The sequence below is a fragment of the Silurus aristotelis genome (assembly GCF_946808225.1).
Source record: "Silurus aristotelis genome assembly, chromosome: 15".
Lineage (NCBI taxonomy): Eukaryota > Metazoa > Chordata > Actinopteri > Siluriformes > Siluridae > Silurus > Silurus aristotelis.
In genome coordinates, this window is record NC_139588.1 from 2,769,848 (window position 1) to 2,789,782 (window position 19,935).

At 41.2% G+C, this 19,935-nt stretch overlaps 6 protein-coding genes and 2 pseudogenes across 8 annotated transcripts in view; 6 read left to right on the plus strand and 2 right to left on the minus strand.

Moving 5' to 3' along the window:
• The window catches only part of LOC310738041 (uncharacterized protein), a 924,051-nt gene that overhangs the window by 716,430 nt on the left and 187,686 nt on the right, over positions 1 to 19,935 (plus strand). The gene's annotated exons all lie outside the window — the stretch shown is intronic.
• The window catches only part of LOC310738273 (NLR family CARD domain-containing protein 3-like), a 360,476-nt pseudogene that overhangs the window by 264,490 nt on the left and 76,051 nt on the right, over positions 1 to 19,935 (minus strand). The gene's annotated exons all lie outside the window — the stretch shown is intronic.
• Positions 1 to 19,935, minus strand: part of LOC310738145 (histone H1-like) — a gene marked incomplete at its 3' end in the record, with an annotated part of 212,516 nt that overhangs the window by 85,273 nt on the left and 107,308 nt on the right. The window lies entirely within an intron of this gene.
• LOC310738158 (histone H1-like) lies at positions 1,738 to 2,364 on the plus strand (the record flags this gene model as incomplete). Its single annotated transcript, XM_083563153.1, has 1 exon — positions 1,738 to 2,364. The coding sequence occupies one exon, from the start codon at positions 1,738 to 1,740 to the stop codon at positions 2,362 to 2,364; it is 627 nt and encodes a 208-aa protein (XP_083419279.1).
• Positions 2,858 to 3,303, plus strand: LOC310738208 (histone H2A; the record flags this gene model as incomplete). Its single annotated transcript, XM_083563211.1, has 1 exon — positions 2,858 to 3,303. Exon 1 carries the CDS (start codon positions 2,917 to 2,919, stop codon positions 3,301 to 3,303), a length of 387 nt encoding a protein of 128 aa, XP_083419337.1. The 5' UTR covers positions 2,858 to 2,916.
• LOC310738182 (histone H3.2) lies at positions 3,797 to 4,271 on the plus strand. The gene has a single exon (XM_083563182.1). It carries the CDS (start codon positions 3,816 to 3,818, stop codon positions 4,224 to 4,226), a length of 411 nt encoding a protein of 136 aa, XP_083419308.1. The 5' UTR covers positions 3,797 to 3,815; the 3' UTR covers positions 4,227 to 4,271.
• On the plus strand, positions 11,264 to 11,575 carry LOC310738259 (histone H4; the record flags this gene model as incomplete). The annotated part of the gene is made up of 1 exon (XM_083563244.1): positions 11,264 to 11,575. The coding sequence occupies one exon, from the start codon at positions 11,264 to 11,266 to the stop codon at positions 11,573 to 11,575; it is 312 nt and encodes a 103-aa protein (XP_083419370.1).
• LOC310738220 (histone H2B pseudogene) lies at positions 12,085 to 12,531 on the plus strand (annotated as a pseudogene). The gene has a single exon. The product of its transcript is annotated as a histone H2B pseudogene (transcript).

Below are 19,935 nucleotides of genomic sequence, written 5' to 3' on the forward strand. Positions count from 1 at the left end.
CCCACATGATTAGTATTGGAGTCATATCGGCGTTACATAATTAGCATTAGAGCTACAGTGGCACATCAGTGTTTTACATCAGGGCCAGGACAGCACAGCATGAATTGAATTTGAGCCACAGTAGCAGAACAGTGTTTCCCACTAGGGCCATAGCAGCACAACATTATTTGAATTAGAGCCATAGTAGCACAACATAATTCGAAATAGAGTCATAGTTGGCTAACATAATTTTAATTAGAGTCACATCAGCACTACATTATTAGCATTAGAGCTACTGTAGCACAAAAGTGTTTGACATCAAGGCCCTAGCAGCACAACATATTTTAAATTGGAACTACAGTAGCACGCCATCATTTGACTTAGAGCCATAGTTGGCCAAAAAAATTTGAATTAGAATCATAGTAGCGCAACTGAATTAGCATTAGAGCTATAGTTGAAGAACATTGATCCACATCAGGGCCAGCGCAGCACAACATACTTCTATTCAGAGGCATAGTAGCACAACAGAATCTGAATTAGGGCTATAGTAAAACAACATAATTTGAATTTGGGCCATGGCCGCACGACATAATTTATATTACTGCCATAGTGGCACAACATCTTTTGAATTGGAGTCATAGTAAGACTACATAGTTAGCTTTAGAGCTGTAGTAGTACAACAGTGTTTCACATTAAGGCCATAGCAGAACAACTTAATTTGAGTTTGGCTTAGTGCAGCACAAAGGTAGGGTTAGGATTACCACTTTTCAATTGAGGGTTAGAGCGGCCTGAATGGAACAGGGTAAGGGTTAGTGCTGTTCGAATTAGGGTTAGCGCAGCCTGAAAGACATGGAGTTAGGGTTAGGGTTGGCACTGCTCTAATTAGGGTTAGCGCAGCCTTGAGTGACATGGAGTTAGGGTTAGGGTTGCCACTGTTCGAATTAGGGTTAGCGCAGCCTGAATGACATAGAGTTAGGGTTGGCGCAGCCTGAATGACATGGAGTTAGTGTAAGGGTTGGCACTGTTCGAGTTAAGGTTAGCACAGCCTGACCTGATTGGAATTAGGGTTAAGCGGGCAACGAGGCACACCTGTCGGCCTGGGACTACTAGAGCACGGGGCCATGCACGAGGCGTGCCATGCCTAGTGGCGAAGACCAGACGATGACAAAGACATAGGGAGTCCGGCTGCGGGAGGCACACGGGGAGTTTGCACACCTGCTCCATACACTAACACGTGCTTCACACAGCCCACAAGAGCCAGCGTTCCCAATACTACGCACAGCATTCACACACTGCCAATGCGTCAGACACATTGACAAGGCTCGCCGTTCACGTGAAACACACGCTGTTCCGCCGACATGGATGTAACTCAACCCTTTTTACACTGCACTCTGCACAAAATGCGCCGAGCGCCGGCTCGAGCGCCAGGCGCGCGGTGCACTTCCGTGCAAAACGCGAGCGACCACTGCTCTCTATTCGGCCATGACGGGCCTCGCGGAACACTTGCAAGCCCGTACGCGCGAAATGTGTGCATAATAGCGCGGGATCTTGTCTTCGGCGTCTTATTTACGACGAGAAACGCTGCGAGAAAACACACTCGCGAGCGTGTCGCGGAAGCGGCGGCTGCCCGGTTGAGTCTACAACGTTCTCATGCTCGGTTTTAAGACCGGCCCACCAGCAGAGGGGCGGGAGGTTTCTGTGTGTTACACAGCGTATACAGAGTCTGACTCGCACTGAGATACTACAGATACTAGAGAGATGGCAGAAGTTGCTCCCGCGCCCGCCGCCGCGCCGGCTAAAGCGCCAAAAAAGAAAGCAGCGTCGAGGGCCAAGAAAGCCGGCCCCAGCGTCGGCGAGCTCATCGTCAAAGCGGTTTCCTCGTCCAAGGAGAGGAGCGGTGTGTCGCTCGCCGCCCTGAAGAAAGCCTTGGCCGCCGGCGGATACGACGTGGAGAAGAACAACTCCCGCGTCAAGCTCGCTGTCAAGGGTCTCGTGTTGAAGGGAACTCTTCTACAGACCAAAGGGACCGGCGCGTCTGGCTCTTTCAAGCTAAACAAGAAGCAGACCGAAGCCAAGAAGCCCGCAAAGAAGACCGCAACTAAGGCGAAGAAGCCCGTCGCTGTTAAGGCGAAGAAACCCGCCGCGGCGAAGAAGCCCAAGAAGGTGGCGGCCAAGAAACCTGTTGCCGCCGCCAAGAAGTCCCCGAAGAAGGCAAAGAAGCCCGCAGCGGCTGCTAAAAAAGCCACCAAGAGCCCGAAGAAAGCGAAAAAGCCGGCAACTCCTAAAAAAGCAGCCAAGAGCCCCAAGAAAGCAAAGACCGTGAAGCCCAAAGCGGCGAAGCCCAAGGCTGCAAAGGCGAAAAAGACAGCGCCCAAGAAGAAGTAAACATGTTTGTTTATTTCATGTCTACCTTAACTAAACGGCTCTTTTAAGAGCCACCTATATTTTCCCCCAAAGAGCAACATTTTGAATCCTCCCATGATGAAAGTGAAAGCGAATACAAGATAGGGATTTATGACATATGGATACGCAAACTATGTAGTAGTTATAGAGATGCTTATGATTATATGATATATGTGTCGTTGTACACATTTCACATGAATGTTGTTTCCTGATACCTGTGTCTCCCATGAGCGCGCGCTCAATCCTCAGTCACACACACACACACACACACACACACACACACACACACAGAGACTATTAGGGAAGGGGAGGTGTGTGTGTGTGTGTGTGTGTGTGTGTGCGGGGGGGGGGGGGGGGGGGTTGTTAGGCTAAAGCTGAATGAGTGTCACCATTTGTGCATTTGTGATTGGATGTTGATCACATGGTGTTCTAAGCCAATGAGAGAGTGGCTGTGTTGCCTATATCACTGAGTTTTCAGCGCGAAGCGTTCACTATTATCGACTTGTTCCTTGAACAAATCTGATCTACAGCAAAATGAGTGGAAGAGGCAAAACCGGTGGCAAAGCCAGGGCCAAGGCCAAGACTCGCTCATCCAGGGCAGGACTGCAGTTTCCTGTAGGCCGTGTGCACAGGCTTCTGCGTAAAGGCAACTACGCTGAGCGCGTCGGTGCCGGCGCTCCCGTTTACCTGGCGGCTGTGCTGGAGTATCTGACCGCTGAGATTCTGGAGTTGGCTGGTAACGCTGCCCGTGATAACAAGAAGACTCGTATCATTCCCCGACACTTGCAACTCGCCGTGCGTAACGATGAGGAGCTGAACAAACTGCTCGGCGGAGTGACCATCGCTCAGGGTGGTGTGCTGCCTAATATTCAGGCTGTACTTCTGCCTAAGAAGACTGAGAAGGCTGTCAAGACCAAGTAAAGACGTCCAATGCTGTGTTTGTCAGTACCCAAAGGCTCTTTTAAGAGCCACCCACTTTGACTCAAAAAGTGCAAGTTTGTTACTTTGTGTATATAATTGTATTCATTCTAGAAAGTTGCACCCAAGAGAATCACATTTAATAAAACCCATTGGAATAGTCTAATAATCATGCCATTCTCATTAGTGACTTAGAAGCATAAATATAACGAAGTATTTTTAATTTTTTTCCAAATTGCGACGGCCGTCTTTGTGTAACTATAGAACAGAGGAAAACAGTGCTGTGCAAGAGAGCCGAGGGAGGGAGGGAAGGAGGGTGGGGTGGGGTGTTCAAACTGTGGCGCTGACTAGGTCTAAGCCAATAATCGTCGAGTGACGTATAGCGATCGATCCAATGCAAGACGAGAGGTTTCGAGACGCCCAATGAACGCGAGGCGTCGTTCAGGCTTAAAAAGCCAGCGTTTGCTAGCGCTTTTCATTCTGTTTTTCTTCCGCGAAGTGCACAGCTCAACGCTATGGCAAGAACTAAGCAGACTGCCCGTAAATCCACTGGTGGCAAGGCGCCCAGGAAGCAGCTCGCCACCAAGGCTGCTCGCAAGAGCGCTCCGGCTACCGGCGGCGTGAAGAAGCCTCACCGTTACAGGCCCGGCACCGTGGCTTTGAGAGAGATCCGTCGCTATCAGAAGTCTACTGAGCTGCTCATCCGCAAGCTGCCCTTCCAGCGCCTGGTGAGAGAAATTGCTCAAGACTTCAAGACTGACTTGCGTTTCCAGAGCTCCGCTGTAATGGCTTTGCAGGAGGCGAGCGAGGCATACTTGGTCGGCCTGTTCGAGGACACCAACCTGTGCGCCATCCACGCCAAGAGAGTGACCATCATGCCCAAGGACATTCAGCTGGCCCGCCGTATTCGCGGAGAGCGCGCTTAAACAATAACTCTGTCCAGTATACACAAAGGCTCTTTTAAGAGCCACCTCATTGTCTCAGTAAAACGAGCAAGTTTATACCGTGGTTGTTTTAAACAAATGATTTTATATATATATATAACTAGTTCTTAGATTGGAGTGCTTCGGCAAACCTTTGATTTTGTGGCTCTGTCGCTGAGCATTTTGTGTATTTTATTATAGATTATTTTAATACTTGGCGACAGTAATAATATTAATAATAATAATAAATGCAAAAAGAAGGTCGCTTGCTGTTCTGCACGGAGCGTGACTGCCATCTTGTGGCCAAAGTGTCACCTCCCATTCTCGTGTTATCGTTTGTATTCTAAGGGAGACAAAAAAACAAACAAAACAATAAATTGCATTCATCATAGTATTAATTCTCTCACATATAACTTTAGTATGCTGACTACGATTCTGACCATTTAAACATGTTTTTATGCGTTAGGAACAATTTGACATAACATGAATCTAAAGCACTGTATGTATGTTCTCTTTCGTTGTCGTGCATATACGTCCAAACCTGACCACACACACACACACACACACATGTATATGTGTATATGTATTTGTGTGGGAAAATGTGCAATACCAAGAGCAACACAATGAAATGAATGAATAGTGGCCCTCTCCAAGTACTCATGGACACTAGTGTAATTTTATATTATATTTTAGATTAGATTTATTGTTGACTTTATTGTCATTGTGCAAGATACATGTACAGAGCTAAGAGAATGCATTTAGCATCTGCTCAGAGGTTCGTTAGATAGATAGAAATATATATCTGTATATACATGAATGTGGCAGGATGTACAGTAAGGTATATACAGATACACAAATATAATAGTAGTGCAGATGGAAGTGAGGCACAATATGTGTAGAGAATGCGGAGTATACAAAAAACAATATGTAACATTTACATATACAGTGCTTATACAGTGATCTAACGGTGTAGTGTAGAGTTCAGTGTGGTGATGGTGGATGGAAATAAAGCTGTCCCTGATCCTGCTGGTTCTGGTGCGTATGTTTCTGTATCTGGATCTTGATGGATGGAGGTTAAACAGTTTGTGACTGGGATGTGAAGGGTCCTTGATGATCTTGTGAGCTCTGCACAGACAACTGCTGCGCCCTTTGTTCTGTAACCACTAGTTCAACGGTAAAAGACCTGGGAGTTATTTTAGACAGCAACTTATCTTTTAAAAATCACATCAATCAAGTTACAAAAACAGCCTTCTTTCACCTTAGAAATATTTCTAAGTTAAGAAACATGTCTATATCCGATGCAGAGAAGCTCGTCCATGCGTTTATGACCTCCAGAATAGACTACTGTAATGCATTACTAGGTGGATGTCCTGCGTCATTAATAAACAAGCTTCAGTTAGTTCAGAATGCAGCAGCAAGAGTTCTTACTAGGTCAAGAAAATACGATCATATAACCCCAATCTTATCGTCCCTACATTGGCTTCCTGTTAAGTTTCGAATAGACTACAAACTACTGCTACTCACTTATAAAGCACTAAATGGTTTGGCTCCCATGTATCTATCCAGTCTCTTAACACGCTACAATCCGTCACGCTCCCTGAGATCTCAAAACTCTGGGCTTCTAGTAGTTCCTAGAATAGCAAAGTCCACTAAAGGCGGTAGAGCATTTTCACATTTAGCTCCTAAACTCTGGAATTAGTCTTCCTGACAGTGTTCGGGGTTCAGACACACTCTCCCAGTTTAAGTGTAGATTAAAAACATATCTTTTTAGCAAAGCCTACACATAACACACATCACATATCATAAGTTTGTGCTCCAGAATACATGAGCACATGCACATTATCAATTTGTGCTGTTAATATCATGAACAGCAGCTACGCTAATTCCTTTCCACTGCTTCTCTCTCTCTCCCCATCCCGAGGCATCCTGAGGTTTGGCCAGCTCCAGTCACGTCCCACCTCGTGAAGATTATGGACCTACGGATGACCATGGAGAAGTAGATGCCGAGTGTTTAAAGGCCCTGGCATGGAGAAGCTGATGCTGGATCTATGATGATCACAAATTGTTCTGTATTGTTGAAAGATTTATGACCAAACTCTTGATGTCACCCATATGAGGATGGGTTCCCCTTTGAGTCTGGTTCCTCTCAAGGTTTCTTCCTCATATCATCTAAGGGAGTTTTTCCTTGCCACTGTCGCCACGGCTTGCTCATCAGGGACAAACGCACACCATTCACCTTCACTGTTGTTTTCTGTAAAGCTGCTTTGATACAATGTCTGTTGTGAAAAGCGCTATACAAATAAACTAGACTTGACTAGACCTTTCCAGACAGTGTTTCTTGTGAATGTTCTCCAAGATGGGGAGCTGATTGCCAATGATTCATTGGGAGATTTTTATTTTCCATTTTATTTTATAGGGCCTGGAGCAGTGCAGTTGCTGTACCACACAGAAATGGTACAGCTGAAGAAGTTCTCCAGTATCCTGTAGCACAGACAGGACTTTTAAAGTGTCCTCAGCAATCACAGGCGTTGTTGAGACAAGTCAAGAGGTCAGGTCAAGAAGCTTTTATTGTCATTTCAACCATATATAGCTGACGCAGTACACAGTGAAATGAGACAACGGACCCTTTGCATCCCAGCCCTGATGCTACATTAAACAACAATTCCAGAAACAGAACACACAGGGCTGGTAAGTGTCCTTGCCACATAAAGTGCATGTGTGCAACCTGGTGCAAACAGTGCAAAGACAACACAAGACAGTGCAAGACAACACAAGTCAGTGCAGGACAATCCATAAAACACATAATAGCTCCGCCAGTGAACCTGTTGTGACAAGACAAATTGAACAAAATTGAAGAGTAGCAAAAATGTAAAGAAAAAGAAAAAGTGTTCTGCAAAGGAGCAATATAGCAGCAGTTCAGAAAGGATGTGCAAGAAACGCATTTAAAAAGGTTCTGGTATTGAAGTGATGTAATATGAGTGGTACTAAAGTCATGGGTGTGCGAAGTAGAGAGAAGAGTTCAGTGACCAGGTGAGATCCTCGAAGATAAGGCCTTAAAGTAACTTGAGGCTGAATTCACACTCCACAACATCTCTGTTGGTGTGAATTACTAGGCGCTGGATCTCCTCCCTGAAAGCCGTCTCATCTTTACCTCTGATCAGGCCTACCATTCGTGGTGTCATCAGCAAACTTGATGATGCTTTCTAAGGCTTAGGCAGGTAAGCACTCATTAGTGGAAAAGTGAATATAAGTAAGGGTACAATACGCATCCCTGAGTGTGGGACTGGAGGAGGTGAAGGTGTTCAAGCAAGTCCAGGGTCCAGTTACAGAGATGTGTGCTGATGCCAAGCTGTTGACAGGGCTAACTGTAGTATAAGCTGAGCTAAATTCAACAAACAACCTGCTGAAATGAGAGACACACACATGTTAATCTAATGTGACATTATTGACTCTCACTCTGTTTCTCTCTTCAAATTGTAACACAGTACAAATATACTGACACTTTCCAGGATATTGTGCAACATTGTTTGGTTTTATTTCTTGCTCTTCCCAAATCTCTTCTGTTGTCCAAACAAACACACGCACACACAAATATTCAAATGATCTAGGAACTTGTGACTATAGTTATGGGCACTAATGCAATTTGATATATATATATATGACGTGTTCTACTGGCCTATTAGATAAACACGAAGCGAGACAAAAAGGGACTCACAGTTCACTTTAGGAAGAAACCCTGTATACCCTTAAACACTAGTATGAAATGTTTTTGGACTAATTTTTTAAGGTTTAATTTGTGAATGTTGTTTGTTTTTTCTGATCTCATCTCAGACCCAGTTCTTCTACTACATTTACTACTACTACCACCACCACCAACCATGATCCTAATAATTATTCTTAGTAAGTTGAGGAATGAGTTAAGAATAGGGTTTGATGAATACCATAAATAATAATAATGATTGCTTAATGCAGCATGGTGTGTAGTTCTGCATCGGTCTTGACTGCTATTGTGGGACCAAATCTAGAAAGTGCACATTCCTCTCTACCTTTTGTTGATTACCGAAGTCAAGTCAAAGGAATTGTTCACTTCATCAAATGATTAGGAAATATAAACAGAGATATATAGCATACACTGCATTTCCTATTCAGGTGAGCACTCAGTGAGCATACACACTCTTTGTGACAGTGGAGCAGTTACCAAGAAAAATGTGTCGTGATGCGCCAAGTTCTAGAATAATAGTTTGATTGACAGTCTGTACAAGTCAGCGTGACACTGTCCAAATACAATTGTAACCTTTGGTTAAAGGTATTAGAAATAAAAAGGAACCGACTACGCCACCTGGGTTATTTATTCACCCAGGAAAATAAATTGAACGCAAAAGAAAAATTAAACCAAAAAGTTACAAAAATATGAAGGACCCTGCTGGTTCGGATGGGGTTAAAGACAGAGACGTGACTTTCCAAAAATAGTACAAGTTTATTTCACAGAAAATGCTTACAAATATTTTAAAATACCATTTACAGCTTACCAGTTATTTACCCACAATTGGAGAGACTAGATTAATTCCACTTTTTAAACAGAAGGGACAAAACACCCAGCAAATCAGTGCATAATTCTTAAACAAAGAAACCAAAAAATAAACCAAAAACAAAGCCAACACACAAAAATGTAAAAAAACACACAAAAAACACTCAGTAACATAGCGGTTTACTACCGCGACGTCCGCTTAGTCCCAACTGTACACCAAAAGTCTAAATAGGGTTTATAAACCAGCTTGTAGAAGTCTCTAGAAACCAGCTTGTAGAAGTCTCTAGAAACCAGCTTGTAGAAGTCTCTAGAAACCAGCTTGTAGAAGTCTCTAGAAACCAGCTTGTAGAAGTCTCTAGAAACCAGCTTGTAGAAGTCTCTAGAAACCAGCTTGTAGAAGTCTCTAGAAACCAGCTTGTAGAAGTCTCTAGAAACCAGCTTGTAGAAGTCTCTAGAAACCAGCTTGTAGAAGTCTCTAGAAACCAGCTTGTAGAAGTCTCTAGAAACCAGCTTGTAGAAGTCTCTAGAAACCAGCTTGTAGAAGTCTCTAGAAACCAGCTTGTAGAAGTCTCTAGAAACCAGCTTGTAGAAGTCTCTAGAAACCAGCAGCTAGCACTCTTTGCCGCACCTGAAAAACTAACAAATAAAACACTTCAAAAAGGTTTCCCTCTCCCATAAATAACCCACAATTAAGTTGCCTACCTCATAAACAGGGGTTAAACTATTGTCACTATATGCTACCTGCGTTCATGCACACATCCCTACAAACACACATTCAGACCATGATCAGCAACTAATAAAGTCAAATAAAACAACCATCTCACCAGGGGGCCGCAACACGACAGTATACGCAAAAATACCTTCTCTAGCCACACAGCCTACAGATAGGAAAGGTATCAAAGAGCCAAACTCAACAGTGCTTTTTATAAAGCCAAGAGCACGCTGAACTAATTACGTGGCACAGGTGTGCTCAATGTCAAAGCGCAACTCTGCAGCAGTGGGCGTGTCTTCGGATTTAAAATTAACCCATTATGTATGCCTGTCTATTTGTCTTTATTTTAAAAGCCATTAAACCGGTCACACATAGAGACCTTACCGCATATTTTGCAGCATAGGTAAAAGATGCATACACTCCCAGACAAAGTGTGTGGCCCTGTCCATATACTTCTGGACACTAGTGCAGATTGAGCACTGGGTTTGCTCAGCTTGTCAGCTCCTGCTGTGGTGGAATGATGTTCACGAATGATTTGTGAGTTCCTGTTCCTGCACTCGTATTTGCATCTGCATATATGTTTTCTCAATAAAGGAACATTTCTCCCTTTTTTAAGGTGCCATCAAAATATTGGTGCTGTAGAAGTGACTGTGTATCTGAAGCATCATCTGTCTCTGAAACTTCGTCCTATTGAATTGGATAAATAATATACATATATTTACTCAATGTTCTACAGCCCATGTAGGTACACACAATGCTCACTCATTCTGATGCTTGATGCAAATATTACCATAATCTCCTGGTCTATGTGAGAGATGTATGGATAACTGACTACTACTACTACTACTACTACTACTTCTACTACTAATACGACTACTACTATTGCTACTACTGCTAATGCAAAAAGTACCACATTAATAGAAATGAGAATAATGCTTGTTAATATTAATAATAATCATGGGCCATTCCTACAATAGTCATGCTATATTTCTTGTGTGTTGAAAAGTATAGTACAAGATTAACGCTACTACTACTACTACTGGTAGTGGTGTAAGCAGGGCAGTGGTAGTCCAGTGGTTAAGGCTCTGGGTTACTGATCACAAGGTCAGCGGTTCAAGCCCCAGCACTGCCAAGCTACCACTGTTGAGCCCTTGAGCAAGGCACTTAGCCCTATCAGCTCCAGGGGCGCTGTACCATGGCTGACCCTGCGCTCTGACCCCAGCTTCCAGATGAGTTGGGATAAGCGAAAACCTTTTAATTGCATATGTACAGTAGCTCAATATTTTGTCCCCCATCAGGTTTACACCTTTCTGGTCAGTAGTGGCACAGTGTGTAAGTAACTGAAAGCATAGTGTGTGCAATAGTTTGCATTCCTCATGATGATATAAGCCTACTTAATGCAACAAGAACTGCAATTTGATTTATACTTCTACTGAAATAAAAATTGCAACTGAGTCAAAACAGTTTTTCTAATTATAATTCTCAATTCAAATATTTGTGTGTTGAACTGCATTAAGTGTACCATGCTGTGAGCAAAAACCAAATTAAATCAATTCCACTACATGACTATTACTATTTCTATATCACTATGTTTGTGTGGACAAAAAGCCTGAGGAAGTACAAGACTCTAGCATGTTAACGGCTGTGGCGTTTCGCTTTGAAGACATTGTTTTGTGTGATCGTTGGTTTTAGGTCCGCCCCCTCGCCTGTTCTCAACTAGGTCCTGTGGAGAGAGAATAAATAGGCGGGCATTGCGCGGGGCTTCTTTATTGAGCAGCTTGACTTTGTGAGAGCGGGACCATGTCTGGAAGAGGAAAGGGTGGCAAGGGACTCGGTAAAGGAGGCGCTAAACGCCATCGTAAGGTTCTGCGCGATAATATCCAGGGTATCACTAAGCCGGCTATCCGCCGTCTGGCTCGCCGTGGTGGTGTTAAACGTATATCCGGTCTGATCTACGAGGAGACTCGTGGTGTACTGAAGGTGTTCTTGGAGAACGTCATCCGCGATGCAGTCACATACACCGAGCATGCGAAGAGAAAGACCGTCACCGCTATGGATGTGGTGTATGCCCTGAAACGCCAGGGACGCACTCTTTACGGCTTCGGCGGTTAAACGCTTATCTACCAAATAACGTGAACACACCGGCTCTTTTAAGAGCCACCCAAATATTACAAAATGAGCTATTGTTTCTTTTACTCTGTGTGTGTGTGTGTGTGTGTGTGTGGCGGAGAAGGGGAGGAAATAACTATTTTCTCAAGTGTATGTGACTAATGGAATTTGAAATAATTATAGATATATTCTAATAAGGTAAAATGTTGCACAAGCACTACAGTTTTGTCTCAAAGTCTCGCTCTTTATATATATATATATATATATATATATATATATACTTCATATTTGTCTGTGCGTGTGCGCGCACAAAACGGCGGGCAGGGAAACAAAGCGTAGCTCAGAGGCGGGGGAGAGGGAACGGGAGAGGATGGGACGAGGGCGGAGCCTTGTATGATGAGGTTTGGATTTGTGACCAATAATACGACTCCTTTCCCTTGTACGTAATTACAATGCAGGTCTGTAAATAGAGAGGCGGCGAGGCGGCCCTTTTTCATTCTCTCGCAGTTTCCTCGAGAAGCAGCATTATGCCTACTGATCCAGCAAAGACCGCACCCAAGAAGGGCTCCAAGAAGGCTGTCACGAAGACGGCCGGCAAAGGAGGCAAGAAGCGCAGAAAGTCAAGGAAGGAGAGCTACGCTATCTACGTGTACAAGGTTCTGAAGCAGGTGCACCCTGATACCGGCATCTCTTCTAAGGCTATGGGCATCATGAATTCCTTCGTAAACGACATTTTCGAGCGCATCGCCGGTGAGTCTTCTCGTCTCGCTCACTACAACAAGCGGTCCACCATCACTTCCAGGGAAATCCAGACCGCCGTGCGCCTGTTGCTTCCCGGTGAACTTGCAAAGCATGCCGTGTCCGAGGGCACAAAGGCCGTCACCAAGTACACCAGCTCAAAGTAAAGCGTGTTATCGCCGTCTTTAAGATAAAAACCAACGGCTCTTTTAAGAGCCACCCATTTTTTCATACAAAGAGCGGTCTTCTTTGCGGGGGCAGCAATTCTCCCCGCCCGCTGACTATGACCTTTTGTATAACGAGGTAAGTAAACAAACCTTAGCATTAGAGATACAGTAGTACAGCATCATTTGAATTATAGTCATGGCAGCATTGCATAATTAGCATTAGAGCTATATTTGCACATCTTTTGAATTAGGGCCATAGTCACACAACCGTGTTTCCCATCAGGGCCCTAGCAGCACTACATAATTTGAATTAGAACCATAGCAGCACAGCATTATTTGAATTGGAGTCATAGTAGCACACCATTGTTCTGCTAACTGTTGTGCTACTATGACTCCAATTCAAATAATGTTGTGCTACTAGGGCCCTGGTGGGATACACTGTTCTGCTCCTATAGCTCTAATGCTAACAGTGTTTCACATCAGGGCTATATAGCAGTGCAACATAATCTGAATTATAGTCATAACAGCACTGTAATTAGCATTAGAGCTATAGTTGCAGTACAGTGTTTCACATCAGGGCCCTAGCAGCACAACGTAAATTGAATTCGAGTCATAGTTGGCCCACATGATTTGTATTGTCATAACGGCATTACATAATTAGCATCAGGGCTATAGTAGCAGCACATTGTTTTACATCAGGGCCCTAGAGGCACAACATATTTTAAATTAGAGACATAGTAGCAAAACATGATTTAAATTAGAGCCATAGTTGGCCGACATAATTTGAAATATAGTCATAGCAGCACAACATAATTAGCATTAGCGCTATAGTAGCAGTACAGTGTTTTACATCAGGGCCCTAGCAGCACAACATAATTTGTATTAGAGCCATAGTAGCACAACATAGTTAGCATTAGAGCTACAGTAGCAGAACAATGTTGTGCTACTATGACTCTAACTCAAGGTATGTTGTGCTGTTAGTGCCCTGATGTGAAACACAGTTAGCATTAGAGCTATAGTAGCAGTACAGTGTTTCACATCAGGGCCCTAACAGCACAACATAACTCGAGTTAGAGTCATAGTAGCACAACATTGTTCTGCACAACATTGTTCTGCTACTATAGCTAACTATGACTCTAACTAAAGTTATGTTGTGCTGCTAGGGCCCTGACGTGAAGCACAGTTAGCATTAGAGCTACAGTAGCAGCACAGTGTTTCACATCAGGGCCCTAGAGGCACAACGTATTTTAAATTAGAGCCATAGTTTGCCAACATAATTTGAATTATAGTCATAGCAGCACTACATAATTAGCATTAGAGCTATAGTAGTAGTACAGTGTTTCACATCAAGGCCCTAGCAGCACAACATAATTTGTATTAGAGTCATAGTAGCACAACATAGTTAGCATTAGAGCTATAGTAGCAGTATAGTGTTTCACACCAGGGCCGTGTAGCCACATCAGGGCTGGGGTCCCTAGCAGCACAACGTACTTTGAATTAGTCATATCAGTACTACATAATTCTCATTAGAGCTACAGTAGCACAACAGTGTTTTACATCAGGGCCAGGACAGCACAGCATAAATTGAATTTGGGCCACAGTAGCGGAACAGTGTTTCCCACTAGGGCTATAACAGCACAGTTGGCCAAGATCATTTGGATTAAAGTCATAGTAGCACTACATAATTAGCTCTAGAGCTGTAGTAGCAGCTCAGTGTTCCACATCAGGGCCCTAGAGGCACAACATATATTAACTTAGACCCATAGTTGGCCCACATGATTTTTATTGGAGTCATATCAGCGTTACATAATTAGCATTAGAGCTACAGTAGCACATCAGTGTTTAACATCAGGGCCAGGACAGCACAGCATGAATTGAATTTGGGCCACAGTAGCGGAACAGTGTTTCCCACTAGGGCCATAACAGCACAACATGATTTGAATTAGAGCCATAGTAGCCGAGCATCATTTGACTTAGAGCCATAGTTGGCCAAGGTCATTTGGATTAGAGTCATAGTAGCACAACATAATTAGCACTAGAGCTGTAGTGGCAGCACAGTGTTCCACATCAGGGCCCTAGTAGCACAACATAATTTGAATTAAAGTCATAGTAGCGCAACATTGTTCTGCTACTGTAGCTCTAATGCTACCTATGTTGTGCTACTATTGCTCTGATTCAAATTATGTTGTGCTGCTAGGGCGCTGATGTGGAACAACTCTAATCCAAATGACCTTGGCCAACTATGGCTCTAAGTCAAATGATGCTCGGCCACTATAGTAGCAGCACAGTGTTTCATATCAGGGCCCTAGCAGCACAACATAATTTAAATTGGAGCCATAGTAGCAGAGCATTATTTGACTTAGAGCCATCATTCGCCAATATCATTTGGATTAGAGCAATAGTAGCAGCACATAGTTAGAGCCATAGTTGGCCAACATAAATCGCATTATAGTCATAGCAGCACAACATAATTAGCATCGGAGCTATAGTAGCAGCACAGTATTTCACATCAGGGCCCTAGCAGCACAACCGAATTTGAATTAAAGTCATAGTAGCACAACATTGTTCTGCTACTATGGCTATAATGCTACCTATGTTGTGCTGGTAGGTCCCTGGTGTGAATCACAGTTAGCATTAGAGCTATAGTAGCAGTACAGTGTTTCATATTAGGGCCCTAGAGGCACAACATATATTAACTTAGACCCATAGTTGGCCCACATGATTAGTATTGGAGTCATATCGGCGTTACATAATTAGCATTAGAGCTACAGTGGCACATCAGTGTTTTACATCAGGGCCAGGACAGCACAGCATGAATTGAATTTGAGCCACAGTAGTGGAACAGTGTTTCCCACTAGGGCCATAGCAGCACGCCATAATTTGAATTAGAGCCATAGTAGCACAACATAGTTAGCATTAGAGCTAATGTCCAGGTTTATTTTTTTTTACCTCAAATTTCATTAAAATTACACTTAAACTGTACAAGAGTCTGTTATTATTAATATAATCATCTTATTATTAATAATAATAATAATAATAACAACAATAATAATAATAATAATAAATCTAATAATGTATCTTGTATCTAATAATATTCTACATATATAAAAAAATAGGATAACTATTATACAATTTTTAAATATATAATTTAATAAAGAATATATAAAAGTAACAAGGATTTTTATTATTCCTTTTTTTTATTTACTTAATTATTCATGATTCACTCAGAACTCGTCCATTGTTATAAAAAATAAATATAAAAAAGGACAAAAATTTTAACTTTATTTAAAAACTTATTCACGACATCCTTCATTTAGTCAGATATTAAAAAATAAATCCACCAAGAAATAAATATTAAACATTTATTTTTACTGATTAAAATCTGGCATGAAGCACAGGTCCGACAAGTAAAAACCATCCGTGTGGAAACAGAGCAAAATTACCAAAAGTACCGCTCGACAAGTTGCAATGTCTCATATCACCACTAGATGGAGGCATTTTACTACTACAAAAATCGCCGATGTTTGGATTTTTTTTTTTATTTTACCTCAAATTTCATTAAAATTACACTAAAATTGTACAAGTCTGTTATAATCTATATAACCATATTTCTAATAATAATAATAATAATAATAATAATAATAATAACAATAATAATGATAATAATAATAATAAAAATAATAATAATAATAATAAATCTAATAATGTATCTTGTATATCTAAAAATCTAATTAAATCTAATTTAATCTAATCTAAATCTCATAATGTATCTTGCTACAGGGCAGGTCCTGTGATGACGTCACATAATGGGCGCTACATAATCAGTACATGTCCCGCCCCTTATCATATATGATTGGCTAGAACATTAAGCAACTCATGCGCTGATTGGACAGTTTACATACATACTAACCAGTGGCTGATAATCACAAGGCAAAAAGTTCACTTATTTTGCATCTTATATGTTCCAACAGAATTTTGTGAGGGACACATATGCTGCAATAAACACATACAAAATGCATAATATGAATGTATTTTTAATCATATATGTTCTATAAGTCCTACATATGACTAAAACCTTATAGATGTTCATGATGTAAAAACACAGGGAAAGATAATTGAATATGAAATCTGTACTTCACTCATGACTTTGCTCTTATCTTCACCTACGTGTGGTCTTTATGCCTATAGTCAATAATAGTCAATATTTTTGATTTAACTTTGATTATTTACAACAATATGTTCTGAATTGTTACAAACAACAATGAATGTAAACACATGGTCTCATAATATCATTGCTGTCAACTGCAAAGGTTAATGATATTTTGACAGTAGATCCTCGAACCAGCTTCTGCACTGTACAGTTTCCACATTTTTCTGACTGCATATAGGCGATGTTGGTCATCACTGACACAGAGAAGGTATGAAAACATAAAAAATACTGCCATCTTTTAATATAACAAAAGAGTTGTTCATTTTCTTTGTCTTTGTATATGTTTGGCTGTGAATGACTTCTCCATTGACAAATCTTCTTTTCTAGTAGCTGCCAGTAGAGGTCACGGGTACATCTAGCAATGCATGTAATGTGTTCATATCATTTTCAGACACAGGCCTAATCTTTGGCACTCCAAGTGCAGTCACTCTGTCATATCTAGCACAGATCCTTATGTGATGTTTACTGGAGGTCATTTCTATGTAGAATGATTTTATTTCAGGTGAGACATCAGGATACAGCAGGATAGCTATGTAACATTTCCTTTTGCCCTGTCTTAGCACTCTACACAGGGGACTTAAAAGATACAGCAGGCCTTAGCTATGCGTGGCAATGCACAAGACCATGCTACCCTTTTGTAAATCTGCTGAGGTACTGCATTACTGATTTTTACTTGCTTAAGCAAGTAGCCATTATAATTCTCAAACATGAAATCAGACTGGGCATAGAGAGGACCTACATTCTCAACACTTTCTAAAATGCAGGAGCACATTGTAGGTCATCTGATCTTCACCATACAAAGACTGAACTGATTTAACATAAAGCTCCAGAGCCTCATGAGCATGGTCAATATCTTCTTGACAAATGTCTGAACCTAGCAAAATGTACATGTAAAACCCAGTGGCAAAGATACTTGTTTGGACATTTCCCCCTCAGGACTGGCAAACTGTAATATTAAAGCCATTTCTGCCATTTGGGAGCTTTCCAAAACCTACGCTCAACAATAGACCGTGGGATTCAGGAAAAAAAGCTTGGAAGCTTGATTGCTAAAAGATTTTCATCTACTCTTGAATTGTTCAAACCAGTATACCATGGTTGACTGTAGCTTTTAGAATTAAACCATGAAGTGGCTATTAGCAGCCAAACCCTCAGCAACACACGATACATGTAATCAGGGACCACACCATTGATCAGGTGAAAATTGGGTCCACAATTAGAGATGCCCCTTTTATGACCAAAATGCTCTGTTCGTTATTTTTGCCAATCTCACCTATTTGCACAGTTGTGTTGTGATCTCTAAGGTCTGGCATCTCCTCCAAACAAGGATACACTCGCACAGTCCCAGTGTCTTTTCTCACTTGAACACCTGGATGAAGACTGTTTGAAATTTTGCAGCAAAGGTCGTGCAACAGCATCACATACAGCACATAATGCATAGACCTTTGTGGTTTTAATTAATTAATCTACTGGATCTTGCCATTAAGGTCTCGTTTGTCCAAGAATTTAGCATTCCTCCACAAAAGGTTTGAGGAAGCTTGTCATTAGTGGTTCAGATGAGCCAAACCACAAGGCATATAGTAGACATTTTTATCTCTTTTCTCAGGGGGTACTTCTTTAACAAATCATAGTAAGGGCCAAATGCTGAATTTATATGACTGGAACACAGAAAAGAAAGAATCGCTAACTGATTTTAGATATTTGTACAACTTCCCATCAGAAATATCCGTTATTTCATCCCTGTTTTGGTCATTGTAAATCTTTTTGAATTCATTCTCCAGAAGAGCTTTAAATTGATCCCTCAATGGTATACAAATAAAAGACTGACCAAATTCTACACTTTGTCTCACAGTTTGTGTTGATGAGCAAATCTGGCATTTTAATCCACTGTCCTTAGACACTGAAAAGCCAATGTAAGAGCTGCAAATACCACAATAATGAGGATATTCTGATTTGTAGACAAAACCAATTTAAACACCTTTTCTAGAATGTACTTGCTACGTGGGACGCTTGCAGCATCCCCACTAAATAACCTTAACAGCTTCAGTAAGTCCTCCATTAAAGCCCCTGTTACATTGTGCTTCATAGGAAAGCAACTATGTTCATCCAACTGTTATCTGTGACATGGTTATTTGAGAAACCTGACGTGGCCCAGTTGATATTCAATAACAAATGGAAAAAGAACAAAATAAGGATCATATTTAAAGTATTTACTAAAAGATTTGTGTTAAGCTTTAATGTTGATCTACTTATTTTTAAACTCGACAACATTGCATTCCGCTATGTCCTGAATTACGCATCACATCTTACGTTCAGTTTATCTACACATTTAGAGACGTACAAAATGTGTGTATGTAACAAAATGTGAACCAAAATGACATACAAATGTCCTTATTTACCTGCACCTCTGATGAAGTCCCCTCTTCTGCACTTTCTGATGGATGAGACACAGGGCTGTAACCCTTAAAAGACTTATAGAAGATATACGAGTTGAACTATAATAGAAAATATAGCAATAAAAACATGTAGAAATATAGCTAAAATAGAAATATAAAAATGTTTACCTGTATTTCTTTGAATATAGACTCCTCAGTCCTCAGTGAAAGATTGACCTGGATTAGGGGACAAAATGAACTGATAAATGTGAATATGAAGAGAATGTTATTTAAGAAATAAAGATTCAAGTATTAAAAGATGGTTCTTTTCGAGGGAGGGAAACTCACATTAGTGTTTGATGATCGTGACTGTTTGTCGACATCCTCAACAGCAATTTGGTAAATCACAGTGATGAATTTAAGTTTAAATCCAAACCCCATGTGTAATTAAAGAAACTCTTTAGACAAAACTGACAGTCCAGTAGATGCATTAAGAACAGAATTTAGTAAAGATTTAGACTAAGATTTAGTTTGATACTGAATGATGGTGTTTTTTTCAAAATATTGATCAGTTGACTTTTAATTGGTCTTTATCTAAATTGTCCTGCAGCTTTATTTTGTATTTTCTTGGTAAAATCAATGGTAAAAACTTATTTTTTATGATTTTCACACAAGTGTGTTGTGGCATTGTGCTTACAATTGCAGTTGTGTCAAAATCTATTGTTTAGTACATGGTATTATTATTAACCCAAACCAAGACAGACATCTTTTATTATTGTTCTTTACAAACAAAAAAAATTGTACACTTCTGCAAAGCACTTCCTGTGTGAAGTCCAATCAACACATCTGTTTCCGATTTAGCGAGTTAGAGAAATG

What these genes read in the sequence shown, in the direction of transcription:
- LOC310738182 (XM_083563182.1), top strand. Translation starts at nt 3,816, where the DNA reads ATGGCAAGAACTAAGCAGACTGCCCGTAAATCCACTGGTGGCAAGGCG.